Genomic DNA, 24,910 nt, shown 5'->3' on the forward strand with positions numbered 1-24,910 from the left:
ACTGGCCAATTGCGCACACACACACACATAGAGCATGACTTCCACTGAGCAGCTGGGTGTCGCAGGGGTGGTGGGTAAAATGAGGACCCAGATTGTTGGGGGGCAAGAGGCTGACTCTGTAAACCGCTTAGAGAGGGCTGTAAAAGCACTATGAAGCAGTATATAAATCTTATATACTGCTTCATAGTGCTATTACTAAGTGGGAAGGAAGGAAGGAAGGAAGGAAGGAAGGAAGGAAGGAAGGAAGGAAGGAAGGAAGGAAGGAAGGAAGGAAAGAAGGAAGGAAAGACGGACTGTGGTGGCACAGTGATTAGAATGCAGCATTACAGACTAACTCTGCAGAGTGTTAGCAGTTCGAATCTCACCGGCTCAAGGTTGATTCAGCCTTCCTTCCTTCCAAGGTGGGTAAAATGAGGACCCAGATTGTTGGGGGCGAGAGGCTGACTCTGTAAACCGCTTAGAGAGGGCTGTAAAAGCACTGTGAAGCGGTATATAAGTCTAAGCACTAGTGCTAAATGAAAATTCTTTTTTTTCCAGCGGCAAGCGCTGTCCACTCTTTCCTAAAGAGGCAAACAGCCCCCCCCCCACACACACACACACTGCAGTGATCTGAGCTAAATATTTTCCAAGGTGCCAAGCTTTTAGCTTTTCGGATGGAGAGAATGTAGATTCAGCAAAGCAGAGGCAGAAGTCTCTGCAAAAAAATCTGTGCTTTTTTGTAAAAAAAAAAAAAAAGCAACCCCAAACCCTGCATTTCTTTTGCAAATCCAACCAAGGTTCGGGGGAAGTTTGTCAGCCACCTGAAATGGTCCTGAATGCCAAGATTTCCCAGGTGGAACAAATGGGGTCAACATGACAACCATATGGTAATTCAGACATTCAGAAAAGCCAGGGCAGATGGGGAGGGGGAGGTCACAGAGGGTGGGGGATAAGCTAAATTTACCACCCAGATGTGGCCAGACTGTCTCAGAATATAAAGCAAGCAAGAGGCCTAGAGAAATAGAAGGACGAGATTTCATTTCAGTTGGCAATTTAATATCCTGTAGACTTAGCTAGCAAAGATGGTCAAAAGCATGCTTTATCTGTATCTGGATCTGGATGCCCCATGCTCTGCTACGAAACGATGTGATCAGGCTTGATAAACCGACACTTACAGCTTGAAAATTAATGTGTAGTACAATCGGCCTCTCTCCTCCCCTTGTCTCCCTCAGGCTTGCCCCACAGAAGCCTCTCCTCTCCTATCCCCTTCTCTCCCTCAGTGTAACTCCTTAGCCTCAGAACGTTTTTCAGGTGGGAAGGGGGAGTAGAATGTCTAAACTCCCAGCCCACAGTCACGTGTTGGCCACATCCGTGCCCAAGTGGCAGTTGGAACAGAATTCTTTTCAGGTGGGGAGGGGGAGTAGAACGTCTAACTCGTTAGCATCAGAGCGTGTTAATAATAATATAAGAAATACTAATGATCTGGTGGTCGTTTTGAAAAATCCTTTCTTAGCGAGCACCTAGAAACCAAGAGGTGTCACATTTCAAGTTTGTAGGCTTTACGGTTCTGGAGATTTCATGATGATGCATGAGTGGTATTTTGCTTTTACATATATAGATATAAAAATGTCTCTGTGTGTTTGTGTGTGTGTTTTCCAACTCTGGAATGCCTCAAGCAATTTCAATCAATTGGTACACAGATGACTTACTCTCTGGAAACAAATACTGTGGGGTAAGACATCCCTGACATCCCTCGGGGTGTGTGTTCTGTTAAGATACAGCCTGTTGTGCCTCAAAATAGCTTCTACTATACTGCTGTAAAATGGGTTCTACTGTGCAGCGCAATGGAGTTACCATGGTAATGGCTTTACAGTAATCAAGAAGGGGACTCCCTCAGGTAAGGGGGAAAAATCCAACATTAGAAATTATGTTTGGTCTAGACATTTTCTCCTCATAAATAAATACCGGGTTATCAACTAGTTCACAATAAAAGCAAATATTCCAGTTCCAGGGTACCAGCACAACAAGATACGACAACGAAAAGGGACATGACAGATCTATCCTTCCTTAATCATTATTTTGTTCATTTGTTGTTGTTTTTTTCTATTCGGATGTAGGCCAACGAATACATTCATACAACATGTTTAGCCTGGTCAGGGAAAGCCCAACAGATGGCATTCATACCACATGCTGTCTTGGGTGAGGGTTAGCTTTTCATGGCTCAATGCATTGCAGGAACCCAGTTAATTTATGGCTTCGCATCTCTTGCGCCTCCTCCAATGGTTAATTTAGTGACTGGGCACAATCTGTTATACGGGACCTCGCCAAAAAGGCACTATTAAATTTGCAAATCTGAATGACAAATGAAAGAAGGCAGCCAGAGCTCGGACAGATGGGTAAGTCCTTGTATGAAAACTCATGGCATCGTGTCACTGGAACAGCTAGAAAAGGCAGGGTTTCCCCCCCCCCCCACCTGGGCTAGGACATATGGAAGGAAAACAGAAGAAAAGAGGTTAAGGAGAGAAAATAGCTGAACTATGATTTGGGGCAAAGATGAAATGTGGGTCATGGAAACTGGAATGATACGGTCTGAAAAATGGGACACTTCTAGAACACGAGAAGAATGGAACATCATATAGACTAGAATAGAATAAGTAAAGGTAAAAGGAAAGGTTCCCCTCACACATATGTGCTAGTTGTTCCTGACTCTAGGGGGCGGTGCTCATCTCCATTTCAAAGCGAAAGAGCCAGCGCTGTCCGAAGACGTCTCCGTGGTCATGCGGCCGGCATGACTAAATACCAAAGGTGCACGGAACGCTGTTCCCTTCCCACCAAAGGTGGTTCCTATTTTTCTACTTCCATTTTTACTTGCTTTCGAACTGCTAGGTTGGCAGAAGCTGGGACAAGGAACGGGAGCTCACTCCGTTACGTGGCTCTACGGATTCGAACCGCTGAACTGCTGACCTTTCTGATCGACAAGCTCAGCGTCTCAGCCGCTGAGCCACCGCGTCCCTCAGAAGAAATATTAGGGATGTTTCCCTTCATAGAATGGATTAGAATTCTTTATTGGCCAAGGGTGATTGGGACACACAAGGAATTTGTCTTTGGTGCTGATGCTCTCAGTGTGCATAAAAAAAAATACATCCATCAAGAATCATAAGATACAACACTTAGTGATAGTCATAGGATACCAAATAAGCAATCAAATCATACTAGGAAAGAAATAAAACAATATAAATCGTACAGATGCAAGCAACAAGGTTATAGTCATAAGTGGGAGGAGATAGGTAATAGAAAGGATGAGAAGAACGATAGTACTACAGTCTTAGTAAATAGTTTGACAGTGTTGTGGAAATTAGTTGCTTAGCAGAATGATGGCATTCGGGGGAAAACTGTCCTTGTGTCTAGTTGTCTTGGTGTGCAGTGCTCTATATTGTCATTTTAAGGGTAGGAGTTGACACAATTTATGTCCAGGATGTGAGGGGTCTGTAGCTATTTTTACAGTCTCTGAACAGTGTTGATAGTAAGGGCTAGAAACTTGGAGAAACCTTTCCTTAAATAGGCAGTGATCTAGAAACCTTAGCAATCCAGAGAAGAACATTAATAGTAAGGGCTAGAAACTTGGAGAAACCTTTCCTTAAATAGGCAGCGATCCAGAAACCTTAGCAATCCAGAGAAGAGCATTAAGGGCTAGGAACTTGGAGAAACCTTTCCTCAAATAGGCAGCGATCCAGAAACCTTAGCAATCCAGAGAAGAGCATTAATAATAAGGGCTAGGAACTTGGAGAAACCTTTCCTTAAATAGGCAGCGATCCAGAAACCTTAGCAATCCAGAGAAGAGCATTAAGGGCTAGGAACTTGGAGAAACCTTTCCTCAAATAGGCAGCGATCCAGAAACCTTAGCAATCCAGAGAAGAGCATTAATAATAAGGGCCAGGAACTTGGAGAAACCTTTCCTCAAATAGGCAGCGATCCAGAAACTTTAGCTGCTTAGAATCAGGTCACACCGTTCCTGCAGCAGAAGTCGAAGTAAATTCACATCCAGAAGGAACAAAGCTGTGAAAGATTTGGAGTTGTTGTTGTTGAGGGTTTTTGTTGTGTTTTTTTTTTTGACCTGTTTAAATCTTGGAAAGAGCCCGAGGTGCAGAGCTGCAGAAACAGAGCCAGATGCAAAGAGGAAGGCACCTCTGGATGAGAAAAATCAGGACGGCATCTTGGACTTTTCACATTTTATGTACCCCTTTTTAGCTTTTAGGATTTCGTTGGCACAGCACGCAGCGCCCTCCGTGAGGGAGAAGAAGGGCTGGTTTTAAAATCCGAGGATAAATAAAAAATAAAAACAAAATAAAATTCCAGTGACCCTCTCTAAGCAATAGCAGTAGACTTATATACCGCTTCATAGGCCTTTCAGGCCTCTCTAAGCGGTTTACAGAGAGTCAGCATATTGCCCCCAACAATCTGGGTCCTCATTTTACCCACCTCGGAAGGATGGAAGGCTGAGTCAACCCTGAGCCGGTGAGATTTGAACCGCTGAACTGCTGATCTAGCAGTAGCCTGCAGTGCTGCATTTAACCACTGCGCCACCTTGGCTCTAAGGGGAAAGGCACCCACGCCAATTGGCAGAATTGGCCTAAATCTGTCCGCCAGGAGGTCACCAAAGTGAGAAGATGGGTCATTTTTGAGGCCATTTGCCTTCCTTCCCCAGAAGCTCAGCTCCAGATTGGATGCCAACCAAAGCTGGGCAGGAAAGAAGAACATCTATCGGAATGAGCCGAGGTGGCGCAGTGGTTAGGGTGCAGGCCACTTCAGCTGACTGTTATCTGCAGTTCAGCGGTTCTAATCTCACTGGCTCAGGGTTGACTCAGCCTTCCATCCTTCCGAGGTGGGTAAAATGAGGACCCAGATTGTTGTTGGGGGCAATATGCTGACTCTGTAAACCGCTTAGAGAGGGCTGAAAGCCCTATGAAGCGGTATATAAGTCTAACTGCTATAAGTCTAACTGCTATTGGCCCTTCTGCAATCAATCCCTCCACGCAGCAGAATCTGGAGCAAAAAATAAAATAAACACTGTGGCTTCTGATCCAGTTTAAAAGGTTCCGGAAGGAAAGCAGGCATGGAAGAATGGCTGGGTAGCCATCCCATGTCTGGCAGTAACAGTTCAAAACTCTGATTTCCATTTGACTTGCACGCCATCCATTCCCGTTGCCCCTGTCAGGCACCACTCCATTACATAATTAGGAAAGAAGACTAAGAGACTCCATGGGTTGGAAATCAAAAGTACTTTTACTAATTATAAATGGTAAGCGAGCAGTAGCAAAGCAAAGTCTGCTTAATTTGGCGCGAAAGCAATTGATATATAGAATAGCCCGTTCCCCCCCCCCCTTAGGATCAAAGCTCCAGTCCAATCATAAGTCCTTCAAGTGTCAGGTGTGAGATAACTTCAAAAAGACAGGCCGAAAGATGGAATGTCGAGGCCGTTGATGCAGGCGGGAAACACAGACGCATGCGCAATCCCAACGTCTGGTACATCCTAGAACATTCCTCCAGCACATCAATTAACCCCTCCCAAATACCAGCCCCCCCTTCCCGTTCCATGGCAGCTGAAGCAACAGCAAGGCAGAAGCTGACAGCCCCTTTCTAAGCCCGTGGCAAAGAAACGCACCATCCGGGGGTGTTGCTTTCTCTTTGCATTGATTTCTCTCCCTTAAAGTCCGTGTTGAAACACACACACACCCCAGCCTGGATCAGTTCCCTCGGGGTGGAACTGCCACATGCTAGGCTAGGAGGACAGACCACCAAGCAGAGGAAAGACAGCAAGGGAATAAATATGCTTTTGCAGATAAGTTGTAACTCGGGGCAAGAATTCAGCCACAGCATCCAGGATATTTTTCTGTCTACATTTTCATCTCTTGTGAAAAAAACCCCGCTTCCTCCCCAGTGAATAATTAAAAATGCAGAGTTTAGCATAATGCAAGTCTCTCACCTTGACAGAAAAAGCACAGAAAAAGAAATCAACCAGCCACAGAGACACAGCGGCAAAAGGTACTGTATGGAGCTGATTAAACCTCTTCAGGTGTAGATCGAAAAGCAGGCAGGGAGAAGACTCCCTTAAGCGCAACTCAGCCCCTAATGACTATATTCACCTGTCCCTTTTTTTTGCCCACTGAGTAGAAGTATCTGGCCGTTGCTTTCTTTGCCACTGGTTTTTCACTTTCCCAGGCCAGGCTGAATCTCCAGGTGGTCTCCCGTCCCCGAAGTAACCAAATCAACCCCCCCCCCTTTCTAAAGGTATCACAGAAGACAGGAACCTCCTCCATCCATTGAACTATAAGGAGGAAGAGGTGATTCGGCACAATCAAATTTGCAAGATTCTGTTAATTTAGCCCAGGGGTTGGTGTTCTGACCCCTCCTCGTCCCACACCAACACACTCCGAGCCAAAGATAAGTTACAGCATTTAATTAACAGACAGACAGGTCCTTGGCAGCAAACTGGCACAGACAAGCTTGGGCAGCAGTCCAGCACAGATAAGCCGTGGCAGCAATCCAGCCTGTCAAGCTCACAATAATGTTCTCCGATATTAGTTCCTGTGTTGACTTCTGCAAGAGGGGCGTGTGCACAAGCAGTCCTTTTATAGTCTGGAGAAGAGCCTAATGACCACCAGCTGAGTGCAATTACTTCCTGTAACTGTGCAACTGTTCCTGATGCCTAGTAGCTCTTCGGTGCTGGGCATCCAGGAACAACTCACTGCTGGCATCCGGATCACTCTCCTTTGTCTCCTCCCCACTGGTCAAAGGCTCAGGTGCCTCCTGGTGGCCAACCAGCCTCTCTGCGCCCTGCTCGGAGTCGGAACCCTGTCCAGGGTCCTCCACATCTTCCAGTGCCGACTCATAGGGCCCCTCGCTGTCGGAGTCTGGTGGCAGCTCCAACAGCTCCTGCTGGGCCACAACAGGTTGGCAACCTTAAACACTCAAAGAGCCACAGAGTCCTAACTGGAAGTCCCACGTTCAATTCTGGAGCCAACCAGAAGTCCAGTTCCCCCACCATAGAGTTTCCTCCTAGCGCAGAGTCCTTCTTCCTCTACCTGTCCTAACCGAAAGCCCTATCAATTGTGGAGCCGGCTGGTGACAGGGAGCCACAGCAGAGGGATGAAAGAGCCACATGCGGCTCCAGAGCCACAGGTTGCCGACTCCTGATTTAGCCTGTCTCGACTGATTTGAGTTTCCTGCAGAGTTGATTCTTTGGTTTTCCCTCCATCCCCAGCCAACATTTGATGGCAGGACTTCTTGTAGACACACCTGTGCTCTAGAACCACGATCCAAAAACTGTAGGTTAAAGTCACGGGAGCCGAGTCCTGGATAAATGTCTTTCAAACTCCCTTCAGTCAGAATGCAGTCCTATTTTCCATAAAATAACACCCCTCCAAGCTGGGAGATGTGGATGAAAATCAACTATTTAAATCCAGCCTCCCTTTGATGGCTGATTGGACATCATGATTTGAGCAGCTGATTTAAATCACCGTGATTTAAATCCAATCCATCTTTGCCTCTGGCATAGTTGCAAAGATGACGAGAAAGGGGAGCTGGGAAAGAGGGAGGAAATATATATATATTTATAATATATTTATTTATAAATATAAACCCTGGCCATCAATCACTCTGCAAAGGCTTGTCAGGGGACTGCAGTGGCTATTCTTTAAAGAACCAAGCCAAAGAGAAATAAGGATGTGTGCCAACTGCAGCTTATTCCCTCTTTTTTATATATATAAAAAGTTTTTTATTTTATTTTTGTTACATAATAAAAAAAAATTCTTTTGTGAACAAAGTGTTGTCCAGATTCCCCCTTTAACATTTCCGCAAGGACATAATTCATTCTGCATTAGATTCCCATTATTTCCAATTTTAGCCGCCTTACTTTTCTTTTCCTGTTTTCCAATTTCTAATTTTCAACATATACAAACAATATCATTTCCCCCCCTTCTCTTTAGAAATAAATCAACGTATCATTTCTTTTTCCATCTATTTTCTGTTAGCAACATAGGTCTTCAAGTTCAATTTTTATACGGTCAACTTTTAACGTAATTTACTTTACACATGTAGAAGAATTGATATAACTCACACAATAAAACATACGATTGCCTTGTTTACAGTATTTCATTTCATTCTGCTAATTCATACCATTCTAACTGCGGCTTATTCTCTTCGAGGCACGGCACAAAGACGGACTAAGAAGTTGGCAACTTTCATTTTTTGTCAACTTTCGTCAATACCCAACAGTTAATATTGCATATATCATCAGAGGAAAATGTGATTAAAAAAATATTAAGTGTGTGCCCAGATCGACAGACTCACAAAAGAAATAAAGGATAAAGGAGAATCTGATTACTACTTAGTGTGGAAGCGAGCATGCACGCACAAATTTTTTTGCACGCTGAACCAGCAGAAATAGCTTGAAATAGATCTATACTAGTCTCTCTTTATTTATTTTTCAGCACAAATGCAACACACACACACACACACACAATTTTTGGCAACTTTAAAAGAGAGACTCCAGAAACAGAGTTGAGAGGCATTAAGGAAACTTTAGCTTCCGAAAAATCATCACTAAAGGGACAGTGAAAGTCACAAATGTTTTATTTATCTACTCCATATTTCAATATTTGTCAGTCCCTTTGGGGGGAAAAACTTCAAAGATTAAATCAGTAAATCAAATCTTCTTGTCAGAGAGGTCCTTTCTCTATTTTGGCAGACACGGAAAAGGGCTGTTGCATTGGTTAACTTTGAATGATGTCTTGTCTTAATGTGTTTTCCCCCCACCTTAAAACGAAGGAGATCAGCTGCATAAACAGAATAAGCCGAGAGTGTAAATCTGTTAGGGTCCATCAGAAATTCCTTGGGTAAAATTAAATCAGAGGCTGTGTTTACTTATGTTCTGACATAGGCTTCCCTAAAAAAACACGAGGCAGATTCCTGGTCCCGACAAAACCCCTTTTTTTATTAAACAAATGTAAACTCCTCTCATTCGCATTCAGCAAAGGCCTGGCAAACAGTCTTTCAAAGGAGTATTTATGAGTACAGACCTTATCTGTCTTGGAAAGCTGCCATGTAAATAGTTTCCAAATGAGGTGCTGTGCAAGGAAAGACTGGGCACAGAGTCTCTGAGATTCACGGACAGATCTCCACACTTCTGAAACATCTAACGAACGAATAAACAAATTGTTTCCTGCAAACACACCTCCCTTTTCACTCCTCTTTAATTTCCTATGGGAGGGGCCATTCACTGTCCACCTGTGGCTTTACTCCCAAGTCTACCCTGATTTCTGAGTTATTCTTTTCTTCTGGCATCTCTGCGCATGCGCACACTGGGAACAGGCTCCAGCTGTCCCTCTGCCTCACTGCTGTCTAGCTCCGTAGATACCTGATCACTGCCAGAGAGCCTCGGCCCCATCTCTGCCTCTGATGCAGAGCCCTCATCCGAGCCTTCCCCAGACTCCAGGACTGGCCCATGTTCCTCCCCAACCTCCTCACTGTCTGTCTCTGCTGCCACCTCCATTGGCGGGCTACAGCAACTTATTATCTGTCTCAACTTGTGATAACCAAACTATTTTCCACTTTGTAACTGGGGAACAGGAGTGTCCTTCTTCGGCCCCTCTTATGCGAGTGGGAATTTTTTTAAAATGTTGTTTTCTGAGTGCTTCCCCACGAGATGGAAGGGGAGATATTGAAATGCAGTGGGGGAAAAAAAAAACGGAAAGAGACACACCAATTTGCATAGATCCCATTTGTGGAATGGTGTTTCTCTTTCCTTCACTTATTGAATTATTTGGGGAATTAGGCTGGCAAAAGATAACAGCCTTCTGTCTAACAAGGGGGGGTCATGGAGAACCGAGCCAGGATATTGCAAGGGCTAATGCGACGGTGAAGGTTATTATGACACATTTGATGACTCCCGTCTCTGGAAATGAGGACTAGATGCTGGCATTTAATTCTGTGTCTGCCTGTGAGCGTGTCCTTGCAAGGCAAGAAGAGCTTGTAGCTCTGGATTGAACTGTGAAGTGTTTGGTGTTCCCTGAGCTTGTTTGTCTTCTTGAAAACATTTCACGACCCAACTGGGTAACAGTGCTAGAAGGGAGTGGGGTTTGCAGAGATGATATGATGATGATAATGATGTAATGGAGGAGGAGGAGGAAGAGGAGGAGGAGGAAGAAGAAGAGGAGGAGGTGGTGGAGGAAAAGAAAAAGGAAGAAGAGGAGAAGGAGGACTGTGAGGTTCTTGGTTCTTCACCGGTGCCAGTGTAATGTGTAATATATATATATATATATACATACATACATACATACATACATACATACATACATACATACATACATACATATACACCATGACATGCTGTAAGATCATATGTCAGCGTAATATACATGTTGCACAGAATATGATGTACATATGGATACACGCTAGTTGTTTTTTTCTTAACTACTTGTATAAGAGCCGAGGTGGCGCAGTGGTTAGAGTGCAGTACTGCAGGCCAAGTCAGCTGACTGTTATCTGCAGTTCGGCGGTTCAAATCTCACCGGCTCAAGGTTGACTCAGCCTTCCATCCTTCCGAGGTGGGTGAAATGAGGACCCAGACTGTGGGGGCAATATGCTGACTCTGTAAACTGCTTAGAGGGGGCTGAAAGCCCTACGAAGCGGTATATAAGTCTAACTGCTATTGCTATTTATAAATAACTGCAGTTAAAACCCTTTTCTGCATTTTGACCAAACTCAACCGTCTATGCAGAAACCGTCTATGCGACCCCTTTTCCAATCTGAATTAATACGTTTCCCCCTCCCCCGCCCCAAGATGCTGATCTGCTATCTTTCCTCCTTACACATTTCTCTGAACGTGCATTGCTTTGATTATTCTGGATTTTCGGTTATTTAAAACACCCCTTTGCCGCTGGTTCATTGAAGCTAGGAAGGGAAAACTCACCTACCACCACGAGGGTCTACTTTGTGTAAATTATCTTCACGGTGCTCAGTTTGCGCAAATAGGATTTGCTCTCCTGACTCTCAGAAACATTTCTTCCCCCGGCCTTGAGAGTGGCGAGCAACGGACTTGAAATGGCCAAAGAAATCTGGATCACACGGCACTGAATGGTGGAAAGGGAGCCTGCAGGCCGCATGTGCTGGTCAGCCGTGCAACCCAGAAGAAGAGCTGCAAAGGGGGCATGTGCATGCATGCACCCGCCGGGAAATGAAGTTCTGGTTTCACACCAGCTATCGTGCAGGGCTTCCCTCCAAACAAAAAGACACCCCCAAAATTGTCTCCCTTGGAGTCCCTTGTTCACTAGGAATGCTCCCAACAGATTAAGCCTCGAGTTGATTAAATAAAGCAGTGTCTAACAAGGGTAATCCAAAGATAATTTCAGTCATTTAAACACGGTTTCATCACCACCAAGCAGGGTGGTGTTTTTTTTTTCTCCTTTCTATTTAACTGTCTTAATTCTTTCACCGCTTTCTGCCTCGCAAATTGGCTCTGATAAGGGAATTGACATTCAGCCCTCATTTCTCTATAAAGTTCATTTTAGCTTTGTTAAATTAAAAAAAAAAAACCAAACCCCACAGCTCTGGAGAGAAGGAAGGCAAACCCAGGTGGAACACGGGAGAAAAAAACTTTTCTGGAGTTTTATTCCTAGACTTCTTTCCTTCTTTTTCTTTGAATGCATCTGGGAATAGATCTCCAGCCCTTCCCTCCTAGTAGAAACACCCCAATCAGATGCTGCAGCAGAAGATCAGCCTGATAACGTAATCTAGTTGGGTAATGAAATGTCTGCAAGAAAACAACCAAGCTCAGAGAGCACCAAGGACCCCACAGTCCGCCTTCTACATTCCACAAATCCCATCCCAGCACTGATAATGTTACCTAGTTGGATCATGAAACATCTATAAGAAAACAACAAAGTTCAGAGATCACCAAAGACCCATAGTAGTAGTAGTAGTCGTCCTCCTCCTCCTCCTCCTCCTCCTCCTCCTCCTCCTCCTCCTCCTCCTCCTCCTCCTCCTCCTCCTCCTCCTCCAATCAGAGTAGAAAACTTAGAACTAAATGGAAGGATGGAGAAGCTTGTCCATTTTACTTTCAGATTTTCACCCCCCCCCACTTCCGACAGGCAATTCTTGCTAAAACAATGCACGACGTAAAGAAATTTTGGAAGCAATTTTACCTTCATACATAGATTTACAGGAATTGCATCCATTTCCATCCATATTCTAATGAATGGATTATGGATGCAATGTTACAAAAGGCCTACATTTTTATGACAATGGCGTGTACTGTAAACTTGGGGGAAGGAAGGAAGGAAGGAAGGAAGGAAGGAAGAAAAAACAGCAAGGGGGGAAGAGGGAAGGAAGGAAGGAAAACAGTGAGGAAGGAAGAAAAGGAAGGAGGGAAGGAAGGGAGGGAGGGGAAACAGCAAGGGAGGGAGGGAAGAAAGAACAGGAAGGAAGAACAGGAAGGATGAAAAGGAAGGAAGAAAAGGAATAAAAGGAAGGAAGGAGGGAAGGAGGGAGGGAGGGAGGGAAGAAAGAAAAAAGAGAAAGGGAAGAAAGGAAGGAAGAATAGGAAGGAAGAACAGGAAGGAAGGAAGGAAGGAAGGAAGGAAGGAAGGAAGGAAAAACAGCAAGGGAGAGAGAAAAGGACAAAAACAGTGAGGAAGGAAGGGAAGGAAGGAAGGAAAGAAAGAATCAGAAAGGGAGGGAGGGAAGAAAGGAAGGAAAACAGTGAGGAAGGAAGGGTAGGAAAGAAGGAAAGAAAGAAGGGAGGGAGGGAAGGAAGGAAGAATAGGAAGGAAGAACAGGAAGGAAGGAAGGAAATAAAAACAGCAAGGGAGAGAGGGAAGGGCAAAAAACAGTGAGAAAGGAAGGAAAGAAAGAAGGGAGGGAGGGAAGAAAGGAAGGAAAGGAAGAAGAAAGTGAAGAAGAAAGGAAGGGAGGGAGGAAAGAAAGAAGGGAGGGAAGAAAGGAAGGAAAACAGTGAGGAAGAAAGGAAGGGAGGGAGGGAGGCAGGCATAATTTTGAAAATCACAAAGATCAATTCATCTTAAATTACAAACCAAACATGAACCCAGATTAAGACAGCTCCCTTTTTTTCAGTGGCGATGGGAGAAAGCATTGCTGATGGACTAATTAAGTCCATTATTCGGCTTTCTCAGAGTCATGACTGGAGAACGATGCGATGCGGTTTGAGATTTTCCCTTTGAAAACACAAAAGGCAGCAATTATCCCTGCGCTGTCTATACATTTATTATTTTTCTCCCATCCTAGCTGATCAGCATGAATACTTTTCAAACATTTATTTCATTGTTTTAATCCAATTAAGTTTTGCCTCTGTTCTTCTAAGGAGGGCTTTGCATCTTTAATTGTTTGACGAAAAAGCTACATTCGCTCCAAAGTTAGAGCAGATAGGAAGTGATGGGGAGAAATCCGGATGGCTAATACTTCTCTTGATTCTGGCGCAGTGGAAACTCAGAAGGAAGAAAACCTCAGCAACAGCAAACAACAACGCAGCCTGTTTAATTTAACAGCGCCAGATTAAGGCCAACGGATGCCTTAAGCGCAGCTCAACGATGGTCTCGCTCAACAGAAGCAAAATTCTCAAGCCATTAAGTCCCTTCCAGCCCTGGATTGCTGTGCTCTTTCAAAGTTTCCTCTGAAGCTGCGTCTAGTGCTGGGTTTCTGGTCCTTCCTCCTTCTCCTTTTTCCCTCCCTTCCTCTTTCTTTCTTTCTTTCTTTCTTTCTTTCTTTCTTTCTTTTTTTTCTTTCTTTCTCCCTTCCCTCCCTTTTTTCTCCCTTCCTTCCTTCCTTCCTTCCTTCCTTCCATCTTTCTTACTTTCTCCCTTCCCTCCCTTTTTCTCCCTTCCTTCCTTCCTTCCTTCCTTCTTTCTTACTTTCTCCCTTCCCTCCCTTTTTTCTCCCTTCCTTCCTTCCTTCCTTCCTTCTTCTTACTTTCTCCCTTCCCTCCCTTTTTTCTCCCTTCCTTTCTTCCTTCCTTCTTTCCTTCCTTCTTTCTTACTTTCTCCCTTCCCTCCCTTTTTTCTCCCTTCCTTTATTCCTTCCTTCCTTCTTTCCTTCCCTCCCTTTTTTCTCCCTTACTTTCTTCCTTCCTTCCTTCCTTCCCTCCTTTTTCTTCCTTCCTTCCTTCCTTCCTTCCTTCCTTCTTTCTTACTTTCTCCCTTCCCTCCCTTTTTTCTCCCTTCCTTTCTTCCTTCCTTCTTTCCTTCCTTCCTTCTTTCTTACTTTCTCCCTTCCCTCCCTTTTTTCTCCCTTCCTTTCTTCCTTCCTTCCTTCTTTCCTTCCTTCCTTCCATCTTTCTTACTCTTTCTCCCTTCCCTCCCTTTTTTCTCCCCTTCCTTCCTTCCTTTCTTTCTTTCTCCCTTCCCTTCCTTTTTTCTCCCTCCCTTCCTTCCTTCCTTCTTACTTTCTCCCTTCCCTCCCTTTTTTCTCCCTTACTTTCTTTCTTTCTTCCTTCCTTCTTTCTTACTTTCTCCCTTCCCTCCCTTTTTTCTCCCTTCCTTTCTTCCTTCCTTCCTTCTTTCTTACTTTCTCCCTTCCCTGCCTTTTTTCTCCCATTATTTTCTTTCTTTCTTTCTTTCTTTCTTTCTTTCTTTCTTTCTTTCTTTCTTTCTTTCTTTCTTTCTTTCTTTCTTTCTTTCTTTCTTTCTTTCTTTCTTTCTTTCTTTCTTTCTTTCTTTCTTTCTTTCTTTCTTTACAAAAGCGTAGGAATGGGGCCTTTGTTCAAAGAATATTTGAATGCTCATTTCTCCTAAGTCAATACCGTGTAAGATTGTCTGTTCTTGTTACATTCTTTGCTTTCGTGTTGGGTTGTTTTCTTTGTGTAGTATTCAATGTCTTTCTTTTTTACTGATTGGAATTCAATTGTCAGCCCACCCCCACCCCAAAAAAACCAAGTAATTGATGCCGAGTTTCTTCTAAGTAATTTCCTCCATTGTTTCTCACCTGCAGACGGAATCTTGCCAAGCTAAAGCAACTACTTGCATAATTGAAGACACACTCTGAGAACTTCTGGGTCCAGGGTGAAATCATCCTGATTGTCGTTGGTTCCGTGAACTGGTAGTAAAAAAAAGCTTCCTCCGCGTGAATGTCGGAAACTCCCCCCCCCTTTTAAAAGCATTTTTTTTCTGCCTATTCGCCCGAACCAGCAGGAAAAAAAATGCTTTAAAAATGCTTTCCCACAGTCGCACGACACAGCTGAGCCTTCCCCCCCCCACTTCTTAAAGCATTTTTTACTACCGGTTCGGACGAATAGGTAGTAAAAATGCTTTAAAAATTAAAAAAAATTGGCCACACCCACCCAGTCACATGATTCCATCACCACTAAGCCACGCCCAGAGAACCAGTGCCAAAACTTTTTACATTTCACCACTGCGGCGCCATCTTAACTCTCTGTCTCCCAACCAAAGTATCTAAACTTTGCTGTCACTTGGTCCTCTGGAATGCAGCCCCTCCCTTTTGGGAATCCAGACTACGTTCCCCTACACCAATGAAGTATTTAATATTAGGGACATATTTTTTTTCAAATTCTCCTTTCAAAATTGGCAAATAGGGGCAGAGGGATCTAGAGGGGTGGGTGGGATAATTTCTCCGATTTTCTCCAGGACTGAATTCTCCTTTAGTGGGAATAGTAATAAAGAACTACTAAAATAGACATGATTCCTTTACATAAATGTCAGCAGAAACCAACAGAAAGCTATAAAGCTCGGAGAGAAGACTACACAATGAAAACAAGACCCTTGCAGAGGCTTCTGGGTTACCTCATCACAGAGTAAAGATTGCTGCATTCTCCTGATGAAAATTTCTCTTCCCAATGCGGCCTATTCATTATATCTTCCCTTTTAGTTTAATCAGACACTCCGATAACCTTTGGCTACTTGCAAACTTGCAGCAAAATTGCCCAACATTCAGATGCAAACCTGCTTCTTTGGCCTGCTGAATTCCAGAAAAGGATAAAGAGCTTCCATTGACCAGGCAAGGTTACAAGAAAAAAAATAGAACAAAATAAAATTGGGCTCGAGTCGACTAGCTAAATGATGCCACCTCTACTGTCTTTTTTCCACCAGAATATCAGCCTGGACTGATGTATATTTTTTAAGACAAAGCAGTTAAAAAACAATAGGAACTGATGCATGAACATTCAAATTCTTATTAATTGATGTCTGTAACCCAAAGACTAAACCAACGGGGGGTTGTGTATTTACATTTGCTTTTTAAAAGAAATGCAGATTTGAAGCCAGCCTCGAATTAACTGTGACACCCCCAATCCATTATTGCTGATAATCAAAACACATCTAACCGAACCAATTCCTCATTCTTGGGACAATCCTGTCGATGAAAAATATACCCCATTTTTTTGCAGTATAGGATGCTTCAAAGTATAAAACGCACCTAGCTTTTGGGGAGGAAAATAAGAAAAAAAAATCTCCCTCTGCCTCCCAGAAATCCGGACCTCACCAACTCTCGTGGCCTTCAGAAAAGCTGTCAAGACCTGGCTATTCCGGCAGGCCTGGGGCCGTTGACCTCATTGTTGAGGTCCAGCCCCGACTGAAATGAATGTATCTGTGTCGTTTTAACTTGTCTTATTTTATTTTTACCTTCTTTTATTTTCTTTCTTTTCCCTTCTGTAAGCCGCCCAGAGTCCTTCGGGATTGGGTGGCCTATAAATAAAATTAAACTTACAAACTTACTTACTTACTTATGTTTGCCTCCTTGCAGCAAACAGCCAGCTTCAGTTTCAGCCCAGCCTGATTAGCACGAGCAGCTGATTGTCAGTTGGATCGGTCTCCCAACGATCAGCTGTTTCAGGCTGCAGGGATTGCCATAGCCCATTGCCGCTTCCCGGTGCCTCGTTTTTAGCCTCCACCTGCCCCGTTTTTCCATCCGTTCTGGGCAGCAGGGATTGGAATGGGTGGAAAATGAGGTGCATGGAGGCGGAAATAGGCAATGGCAATCCCTGCAGCCTGAAACAGCTGATTGTCGGGAGGCCGATCCAACCAATAATCAGCTGCTTGTGGTAATCGAGCTGTGTTGAAACTGAAACAGGCTGTTTGCTGTTTGCTGCAAGGAGGCAAATGGCTGGGAGGCAGAGGCCAAAGGATGGGGGCCGGCAGGTGGGCAAGACTACATTTGGTGTATAAGACGCACCCAAATTTTCACCCTCTTTTTGGGGGGGGGAATGTGTGTCTTATACTCTGAAAAATACGGTACTTGGTATCTTCTCTTAAATTCTCATTAATTTCATTTGAGAGCAATAGATTTTGATACACGGCATCTAAACCACCTGAGCCATGCAACGGAAATCCCAAAGGATAGGATTTTTTTCATCATGGGAAGTACCACACTGCATTTTTGGAGGCCGGCTGGCTAGGCAGCTCATCTTTAGCCTGGTTCCAATTACAGTCATTTTGAGCCAAATCTGTTCCAATTATTGCAATTTTGATCTGCACCATTGCCTTTCCAGGGACTCAAATAGCCAGGATGAAAGGTAGGATTCACACAGTAGGGGGGCTTATTTCTCTTTACTTACCGATCCTCAGCGAATGGGGGCTGGCAGCTATCTTCATTAACCATACCAACAAGAGCACCAAAGGCCCCAACATCCAGGACATTTTCTATAAATCCTCATGGATCTCTGCAGTGGTCTGGGCATGACATAACTCTGGAAAGAGAGAGAGAGAAACCCCAAATTGATGAAAATGGCTTGATGCCAGAAGAAAATTTAAGAGGCTGGCTTACGACACAAAGTGGGGGAAATCAATCTTTGGATTCTTCCAGGTCTAAGGAGTTCAAAGTGTAAGCTCAGGTGATCCAGAATGCAGCCGCGCGAGCGATCGTGGGTGCACCTCGGTTCACCCACGTAACACCTATCCTCCGCGAGCTGCACTGGCTGCCTATCGGTCTCCAGATACGCTTCAAGGCGCTAGTCGTCACTTATAAAGCCCTTCATGGTATTGGACCTGGGTACTTGAGAGACCGCCTGCTGCCAATTACCTCCACTAGACCGATCAGATCCCACAGATTAGGCCTCCTCCGAATTCCATCCGCCGGCCAATGCCGACTGGCGACTACCCGGAGGAGAGCCTTCTCTGTGGCTGCCCCGACCCTCTGGAACGAACTCCCCGTGGAGATTCGAACCCTCACCACCCTCCAGGCCTTCCGCAAAGCCCTTAAAACCTGGCTGTTCCGACAGGCCTGGAGCTAAAGAGCTGTTGCCCCCCTTCTCGAATGGTATGACTGTTGTGTGCTTTTAAATTTTGTATTGTTATGTCTCGTCTTTTTATCCCCCTGTCTGTACCTCCTTCCCTGATTGAATTGTGAGCGGCCCTGAGTCCCCTTCGGGGAAAAGGGCGGCATATAAATGTAATAAATAAATCAATCAAATCAATCAGGAGAGCCCCTTTAGGTTGCAGTTCTCAACCCCAGGGGCCAAGAGGCTTCCCTCGAACATTGACAAAGGCTTAGAGGAATAAATAGAATGTAAAAGAATGACAGAATGGGAAGGGACCTTGGAGGTCTTCTAGTCCAACCCCCTGCTCAAGCAGGAACCCCTATACCATTTCAGACAAAAATGGTTGTCCAGTCTCTTCTTAAAAACTTCCAGTGACGAAGCAACCACAACTTCTAGAGGAAAGCTGTTTCACTGATTGATTGTTCTAACTGTCAAGCAATTCCTGCTTAGTTCTAAGTTGCTTCCCTCCTTGATTAGTTTCCACCCATTTCTTCTTCTCCTGCCTTCAGGTGCTTTGGAGAACAGCTTGACTCCCTCTTCTTTGTGGCAACCCCTGAGATATTGGAAGGCTGCTAACATGTCACCCCTAGTCTTTCCCCCCCCATTAAACTAGACATACCCAATTCATGCAAACATAATTCAAATGTCCCCTACACAGACAGAGAGACAGAGACAGAGAAAAACAGAGACAGAGAGACACACAGAGAGAGACAGAGAGAGAGAGAAAGAGAGAAAGAGAGAGACAGACAGAGACAGACAGAGAGAAAGACAGACAGACAGAGAGAGAGAGAGACAGACATAGATATACAAAGAGAAAGAGAGAGACAGAAACAGAGACAGACAGAGAGAGACAGAGACAGAGAGACACACAGAGAGACAGAGAGAGAGAGAAAGAGAGAGACAGACAGAGACAGAGAGACAGGGAGACAGATAGAGACAGACAGAGAGAAAGACAGACAGACAGAGAGAGAGAGACAGACATAGATATACAAAGAGAAAGAGAGAGACAGACAGAGAGACAGACAGAGAGACAGAGAGAAACAGAGACAGAGAGACACACAGAGAGAGACAGAGAGAGAGAGAAAGAGACAGACAGACAGAGACAGAGAGACAGGGAGACAGATAGAGACAGACAGAGAGAAAGACAGACAGACAGAGAGAGAGAGACAGACATAGATATACAAAGAGAAAGAGAGAGACAGAGAGAGAGACAGAGAGAGAGACAGAGAGAGACAGAGAGAAACAGAGACAGAGAGACACACAGAGAGAGACAGAGATAGAGAGAAAGAGAGAGACAGAGAGACAGGGAGACAGAGAGAGACAGACAGAAAGACAGACAGACAGAGAGAAAGACAGACAGAGAGAGAGAGACAGACAGAGAGAAAGGCAGACAGAGAGAGAGAGACAGACAGACATAGATATACAAAGAGAAAGAGAGAGACAGACAGAGACAGACAGACACAGAAAGACAGAGACTGATATACAAAGAGAAAGAGACAGACAGATAGACAGAGAGACCCAGACAGAGAGAGAGAGAGAGAGAAACAAAAACAGACAGACAGAAAGAGACAGAGACAGAGAGAGACAGAGAGAAACATTTCAATGTAATGATCTCCATGGCCCTTCCCACTTGTCTATTCCACACAGTGCCACGGTTTGATCAGCTCGTCTCTCCAATCAACCCCACAGATGGTTTTTTGTGTAGCCTGGCCCTTTTGAAGCCTGCCCTGATTCACCTCTCCCTACAGGATCCCCTTTGAATCTGGGCCTGCTGGGAGAAGATCAATTGCTGCAATGTCCGTGAAATCATTAGCATCCTCCCCCAGCCCCCCGGTAAAGACCCAACATAAAGGAACAGTTCAAAGATCACTTGTTTGTCCAGGGCGCATCCGTGCATGCTTTTGATGGTTGCTGATCATCCACCTGCCCTCCCGAAAACATCCTTTGAACACCTGAACTGCCATCCTTTGCCAAAGAGCAAAACTCCAGCCAGGTCAACCCACCATGTTTCTGAAGAATGAAAGGCAGGAGATGCCCTCATTATCTTTCCCAGGTTATCAGATATGTCAGGCTAATCAGAACAAGGGTTGCTGCTTATATAATTACTTAAGAGCTATTTTCTTCCATTTCTTTACCGCTGCGTGGCAAATAGAGTGAAAGAGAACAGATGAAAATCCTAGGAGGAGAGGGGGAAAACCCTTATATTGGCAACAAATGATGATCAGAAATGTCCCAATAGAAGAGAAAAGATGTTCAGACTGGAACACGTCCCCTCCAGGAGCCAAGATCCAGATAAGCAGGGATTAACACCAGAGAAACAATCAAACAAACAGAGAACAATACCTCCTGTTAAGTAACTACCAAGGGAAACCTCAATCAAAACTGCCAGGATAAGTCATATCTATATATTACAGGAAGCAAATTCCATACCTCCCACACACAGATTATGTTACTTAGTTCAATAAGGAAACATCTGCAGATCAATGACCACCAAGGATTCCACATATCCTCTCCAACAGCCAAAACCCAGAGAAGCAGGGATTAACACCAGACAAACAATTAAGCAGAGAACAATATCCTCATCAAGGAACTTCCAAGGAGAAAGCAACACCCCCAGCAACATTGACAGGGCAAGTTTCAGTGGTGGATTTCAAATTTTTTTGGAACCTACTCTGTGGGTGTGGCCTCCTTTGTGGGAGTGGCTTGCTGGCCATGTAACCTGGTGGGAGTGGCTTGCTGGCCATGTGTTTTCTTTCTTTCTTTCTTTCTTTCTTTCTTTCTCTCTCTCTCTCTCTCTCTCTCTCTCTCTCCTTCCTTTTGTCTCTCTGTCCCTTTTTTCTTTTTTTCTTTCATCTCTCTCTCACTCTTTTTCTTTCTTTCTTTCTTTCTTTCTTTCTTTCTTTCTTCCTTTCTCTCTCTCTCTCTCTCTCTCTCTCTCTCTCCTTCCTTTTGTCTCTCTGTCCCTTTTTTCTTTCATCTCTCTCTCACTCTTTTTCTTTCTTTCTTTCTTTCTTTCTTTCTTTCTTTCTTTCTTTCTTCCTTTCTCTCTCTCTCTCTCTCTTTCTGTCAGTCTGTCTGTCTGTCTGTCTCTCTCTCTCTCTCTCTGTGTGAGTGTGTGTGTGTGTGGGGGGCAGTGGTGGGTTTCAAAAAAAATTGGAACCTCTTCTGTAGGTGTGGCCTGCTTTCCGGGTCCACTGGTGGAACCTCTTCTAACCGGTTCGGTAGATTTGACGAACCGGTTCTACCGAATAGGTGCGAACTGGTAGGAACCCACCTCTGGCAAGTTTGCTCTACAAACGCAACACAAACCACACACTCACTTGTACTGATGATGTTTCCTAGTTGGGTAACAAAATATCTGCATGCAAATAACCAAGCTCGGAAAACACCAGTTCTCCGCATTAACAGATTAATACCAGTTAACAGTGGCGTCCCCCAAGGCAGCGTATCAGGACCCCCACTCTTTCTGCTTTTACATAAACGACCTATGCGATCATATTATAAGCAGCGGCGTCCTCTTTGCCGATGATGTAAAGCTATTTAACACCACAGACAATACTACCACCCTACAAAACAACCTTGACTACATATCGGAATGGTCAAACAATTGGCAACTCCAAATCTCTGCTAACAAAAGATCTGTCCTACACATTGGCACCAAAAACCAGAACACCAAATAGGACAACCACGAACTGCGCTGCCTAAATTTTGACCTGAGCATAGCACACCAAATTATCTGCTATAACATCCTACCTCTAAATGACTACTTCAACTTCAACCGACGAAGCGACTCCCTGGGGGAGAGCCTTCTCTGTTGCAGCTCCGGCTCTCTGGAACGAGCTCCCTGTTGAGATCCGGACCCTCACTACCCTCCCGGCCTTCCGTAAAGCCACTAAGTCCTGGCTGTTCCAGCAGGCTGGGGGGGCTGAGAAGCATCTTACCTCCACGGAAATTGTGAATGTTGGTTTTGTTTTTAATATGTTGCCTTTGTCTCGTTTTCCCCCTTTCCCTTGTCTTTTGTGAGCCGCCCGGAGTAGACAAATAAATAAACCGCAATAATACTCGGGCAAACAATTGATAGAAACTCAAAGTAAACCGCTCCAAACTCGATTGCAGGAAATACGACTTCAGCAACAGAGCGGTCAACGCCTGGAATGCACTACCTGACTCCATTGTTAGTTCCTCATACCCCCATATGTTCAACCTTAAACTGTCCACTGTGGACCTCACACATTTCCTAAGAGGTCCCTAATAGCAGTAGACTTAGCAATAGCAGTAGACTTATATACCGCTTCATAGGCCTTTCAGGCCTCTCTAAGCAGTTTACAGAGAGTCAGCATATTGCCCCCAACAATCTGGGTCCTCATTTTACCCACCTCGGAAGGATGGAAGGCTGAGTCAACCCTGAGCCGGTGAGATTTGAACCGCTGACCTGCTGATCTAGCAGTAGCCTGCAGTGCTGCATTTAACCACTGCGCCACCTTTGGCCCTAAGGGGCGTGCGTAAGTGCACCAGCGTGCCTACTGTCCCTGTCCTACTGTCCCTATTGATATGTATTCATTTTATGTCTTCGTGGTCATGCTATACTTATAAGAGCCGAGGTGGCGCAGTGGTTAGAGTGCAGTACTGCAGGCTACTTCAGCTGACTGCTAGTTTGGCAGTTCGGCTGTTCAAATCTCACCGGCTCAGGGTTGACTCAGCCTTCCATCCTTCCGAGGTGGGTAAAATGAGGACCCAGACTGTGGGGGCAATATGCTGACTCTGTAAACCACTTAGAGAGGGCTGAAAGCCCTATGAAGCGGTATATAAGTCTAACTGCTATTGCTATTGCTATTTATATCCCTCAATTTGTGCCAAGCTCATGCGATAATGTCCATGTCTATACCAATACCTGTTCCCTTGTACATGTTAATAAACAAATAATAAAACAAATAAAACAAATAAAACACAAATAAAACAAATAAAACAAATAAAACAAATAAAACACAAATAAAACACAAATAAAACACAAATAAAAGAAATAAATAAAAAACGCCGAGGACTCCATGATGAATTATGTTTCTGGATTATCCTCCCTTCCAAACCTGCCTGGCGTTCTTCAGAAATTTATCATCTCTACTCCCTTAACTCATGGAAAACACCTAGCGGCTACTTCGAATATTCTACATTCTCCTTAATTAATTTTTGTCTTAAGGCCTCCTGGTGTAGTTTGGAGATCTCAAAGGCTGGGAAGTGACTCTTACCTGTGAATTCCATTCCCTCCATTTCATGTAATCATTTGCACTAACCAAACAGGCTTTCCGTCCCCGGTCTTGGAAGACAAATGGATTCTGTAAAAAGTGCCTCCAGTTGCAATTCTTTTGGAGTTTTATAAATGGGAGCAAAATTCACAATGGTCAGAACGCGCCGGATGGGAGACTGAATTAAGGCTGGAGAAGACCATGATTGATGGCTCGGAGGAGAAGGAGGACGGAGGAATTGTCTCTGCCCAGGAAAAACAGGGAGCCAGCTGACAGGTGGGGAAAAAAAAACCTGGGCTGTTAACTTTAGCTACCAAAGTTTCCAAAGAGCGTCACACTCCTGAGGCGACAGTTGATAAATGAGGCAGAGGAAAGGAGGGGGGGAGAAACCCCCACCATCATCCAGCAAAGAGTCAGTAATTACAACCATGCCACCAGAATACCATTGGGCAGTGGAACAGGAGAAGGTCTGTAGATGCAGCTGATGAGTGCAGGAGAAGGGAGCCTCTTGGAGTAATATTTTCCGTAACTAGGAGATTACAGATTAACAGGGTTGGAAGGGACCTTGTAGGTCATCTAGTCCAACCCAGTGCCCAAGCAGGAGACCCTAGACCATTTCTGACAGATGGCAGTCCTGTCTCTTCTTGACAGCTTCCAGGGATGGAGCTCCCACCACTTCTGAAGGCAACTTCTGTTCCACGGGTTGATCGTTCTCACTGCCAGGAAATTCCTCCTTATTTCCAGGTTGAATCTCTCCTTGGTCAGTTTTCATCCATTCTTCCTTGTCTGGCCTTTCAGGTGCTTTGGAGAATAGCTTGACCCCCTTCCTCCTCTCTGTGGCAGCCCCTCAAATATTGGAAGACTGCTATGCAAGTTTGAATGGTCGCTGAATCGAGAACCAGTTATAGTTGAGAGGACTAAATGGTATCTGTTTATCAGTTTGGGAAAAGGAATCTATTGACCAGGAGAATAAAATTGCTGAAGTATGAAATCAAAGTGTATCAGCTGATAAACATGAAAGGGCAGGGGGTTGGACTAGATGACCTACAAGGTCCCTTCCAACTTTGTTAATCTGCAAGCAAGTAAATGCAAAGGCCACAGGTTATCCACACACGGAAACAAAACACGTTAATGCTTTGGAAAAAACAGGAGTATTTTCTATAATGTAATGGGATACAAGAAACATGCCACTTTCTCTCTCTCTCTCTCTCTCTCTCTCATTCTCTCTCTCTCTCTCTCTCTCTCTCACACACACACACAATTTCATTTAATCCCCTTACATTTTACCTATCTATAATCTTAAAGTAAAGGTAAAGGTTCCCCTTGCATATACGTACTAGTCATTCCTGACTCTAGGGGGCAGTGCTCATCTCCGTTTCAAAGCCGAAGAGCCAGTGCTGTCCGAAGATGTCTC

The 24,910-nt window shown here is 44.5% G+C and overlaps 1 protein-coding gene across 1 annotated transcript in view; it reads right to left on the minus strand.

Annotated features, from left to right (window-relative positions):
• GRIK4 (glutamate ionotropic receptor kainate type subunit 4) overlaps window positions 1-24,910 on the minus strand; it is a 378,863-nt gene that overhangs the window by 234,240 nt on the left and 119,713 nt on the right. Inside the window, exon 2 of the mRNA XM_087706418.1 lies at window positions 17,555-17,686. Coding sequence (XP_087562544.1) covers window positions 17,555-17,636 — 82 coding nt within the window. The 5' untranslated portion in view covers window positions 17,637-17,686. The remainder of the gene's footprint in view (window positions 1-17,554; window positions 17,687-24,910) is intronic.

The sequence above is a fragment of the Thamnophis sirtalis genome, unplaced genomic scaffold (assembly GCF_051295495.1).
Source record: "Thamnophis sirtalis isolate CommonGarterSnake01/CBP01778 unplaced genomic scaffold, rThaSir2_p1.2 scaffold_2, whole genome shotgun sequence".
Lineage (NCBI taxonomy): Eukaryota > Metazoa > Chordata > Lepidosauria > Squamata > Natricidae > Thamnophis > Thamnophis sirtalis.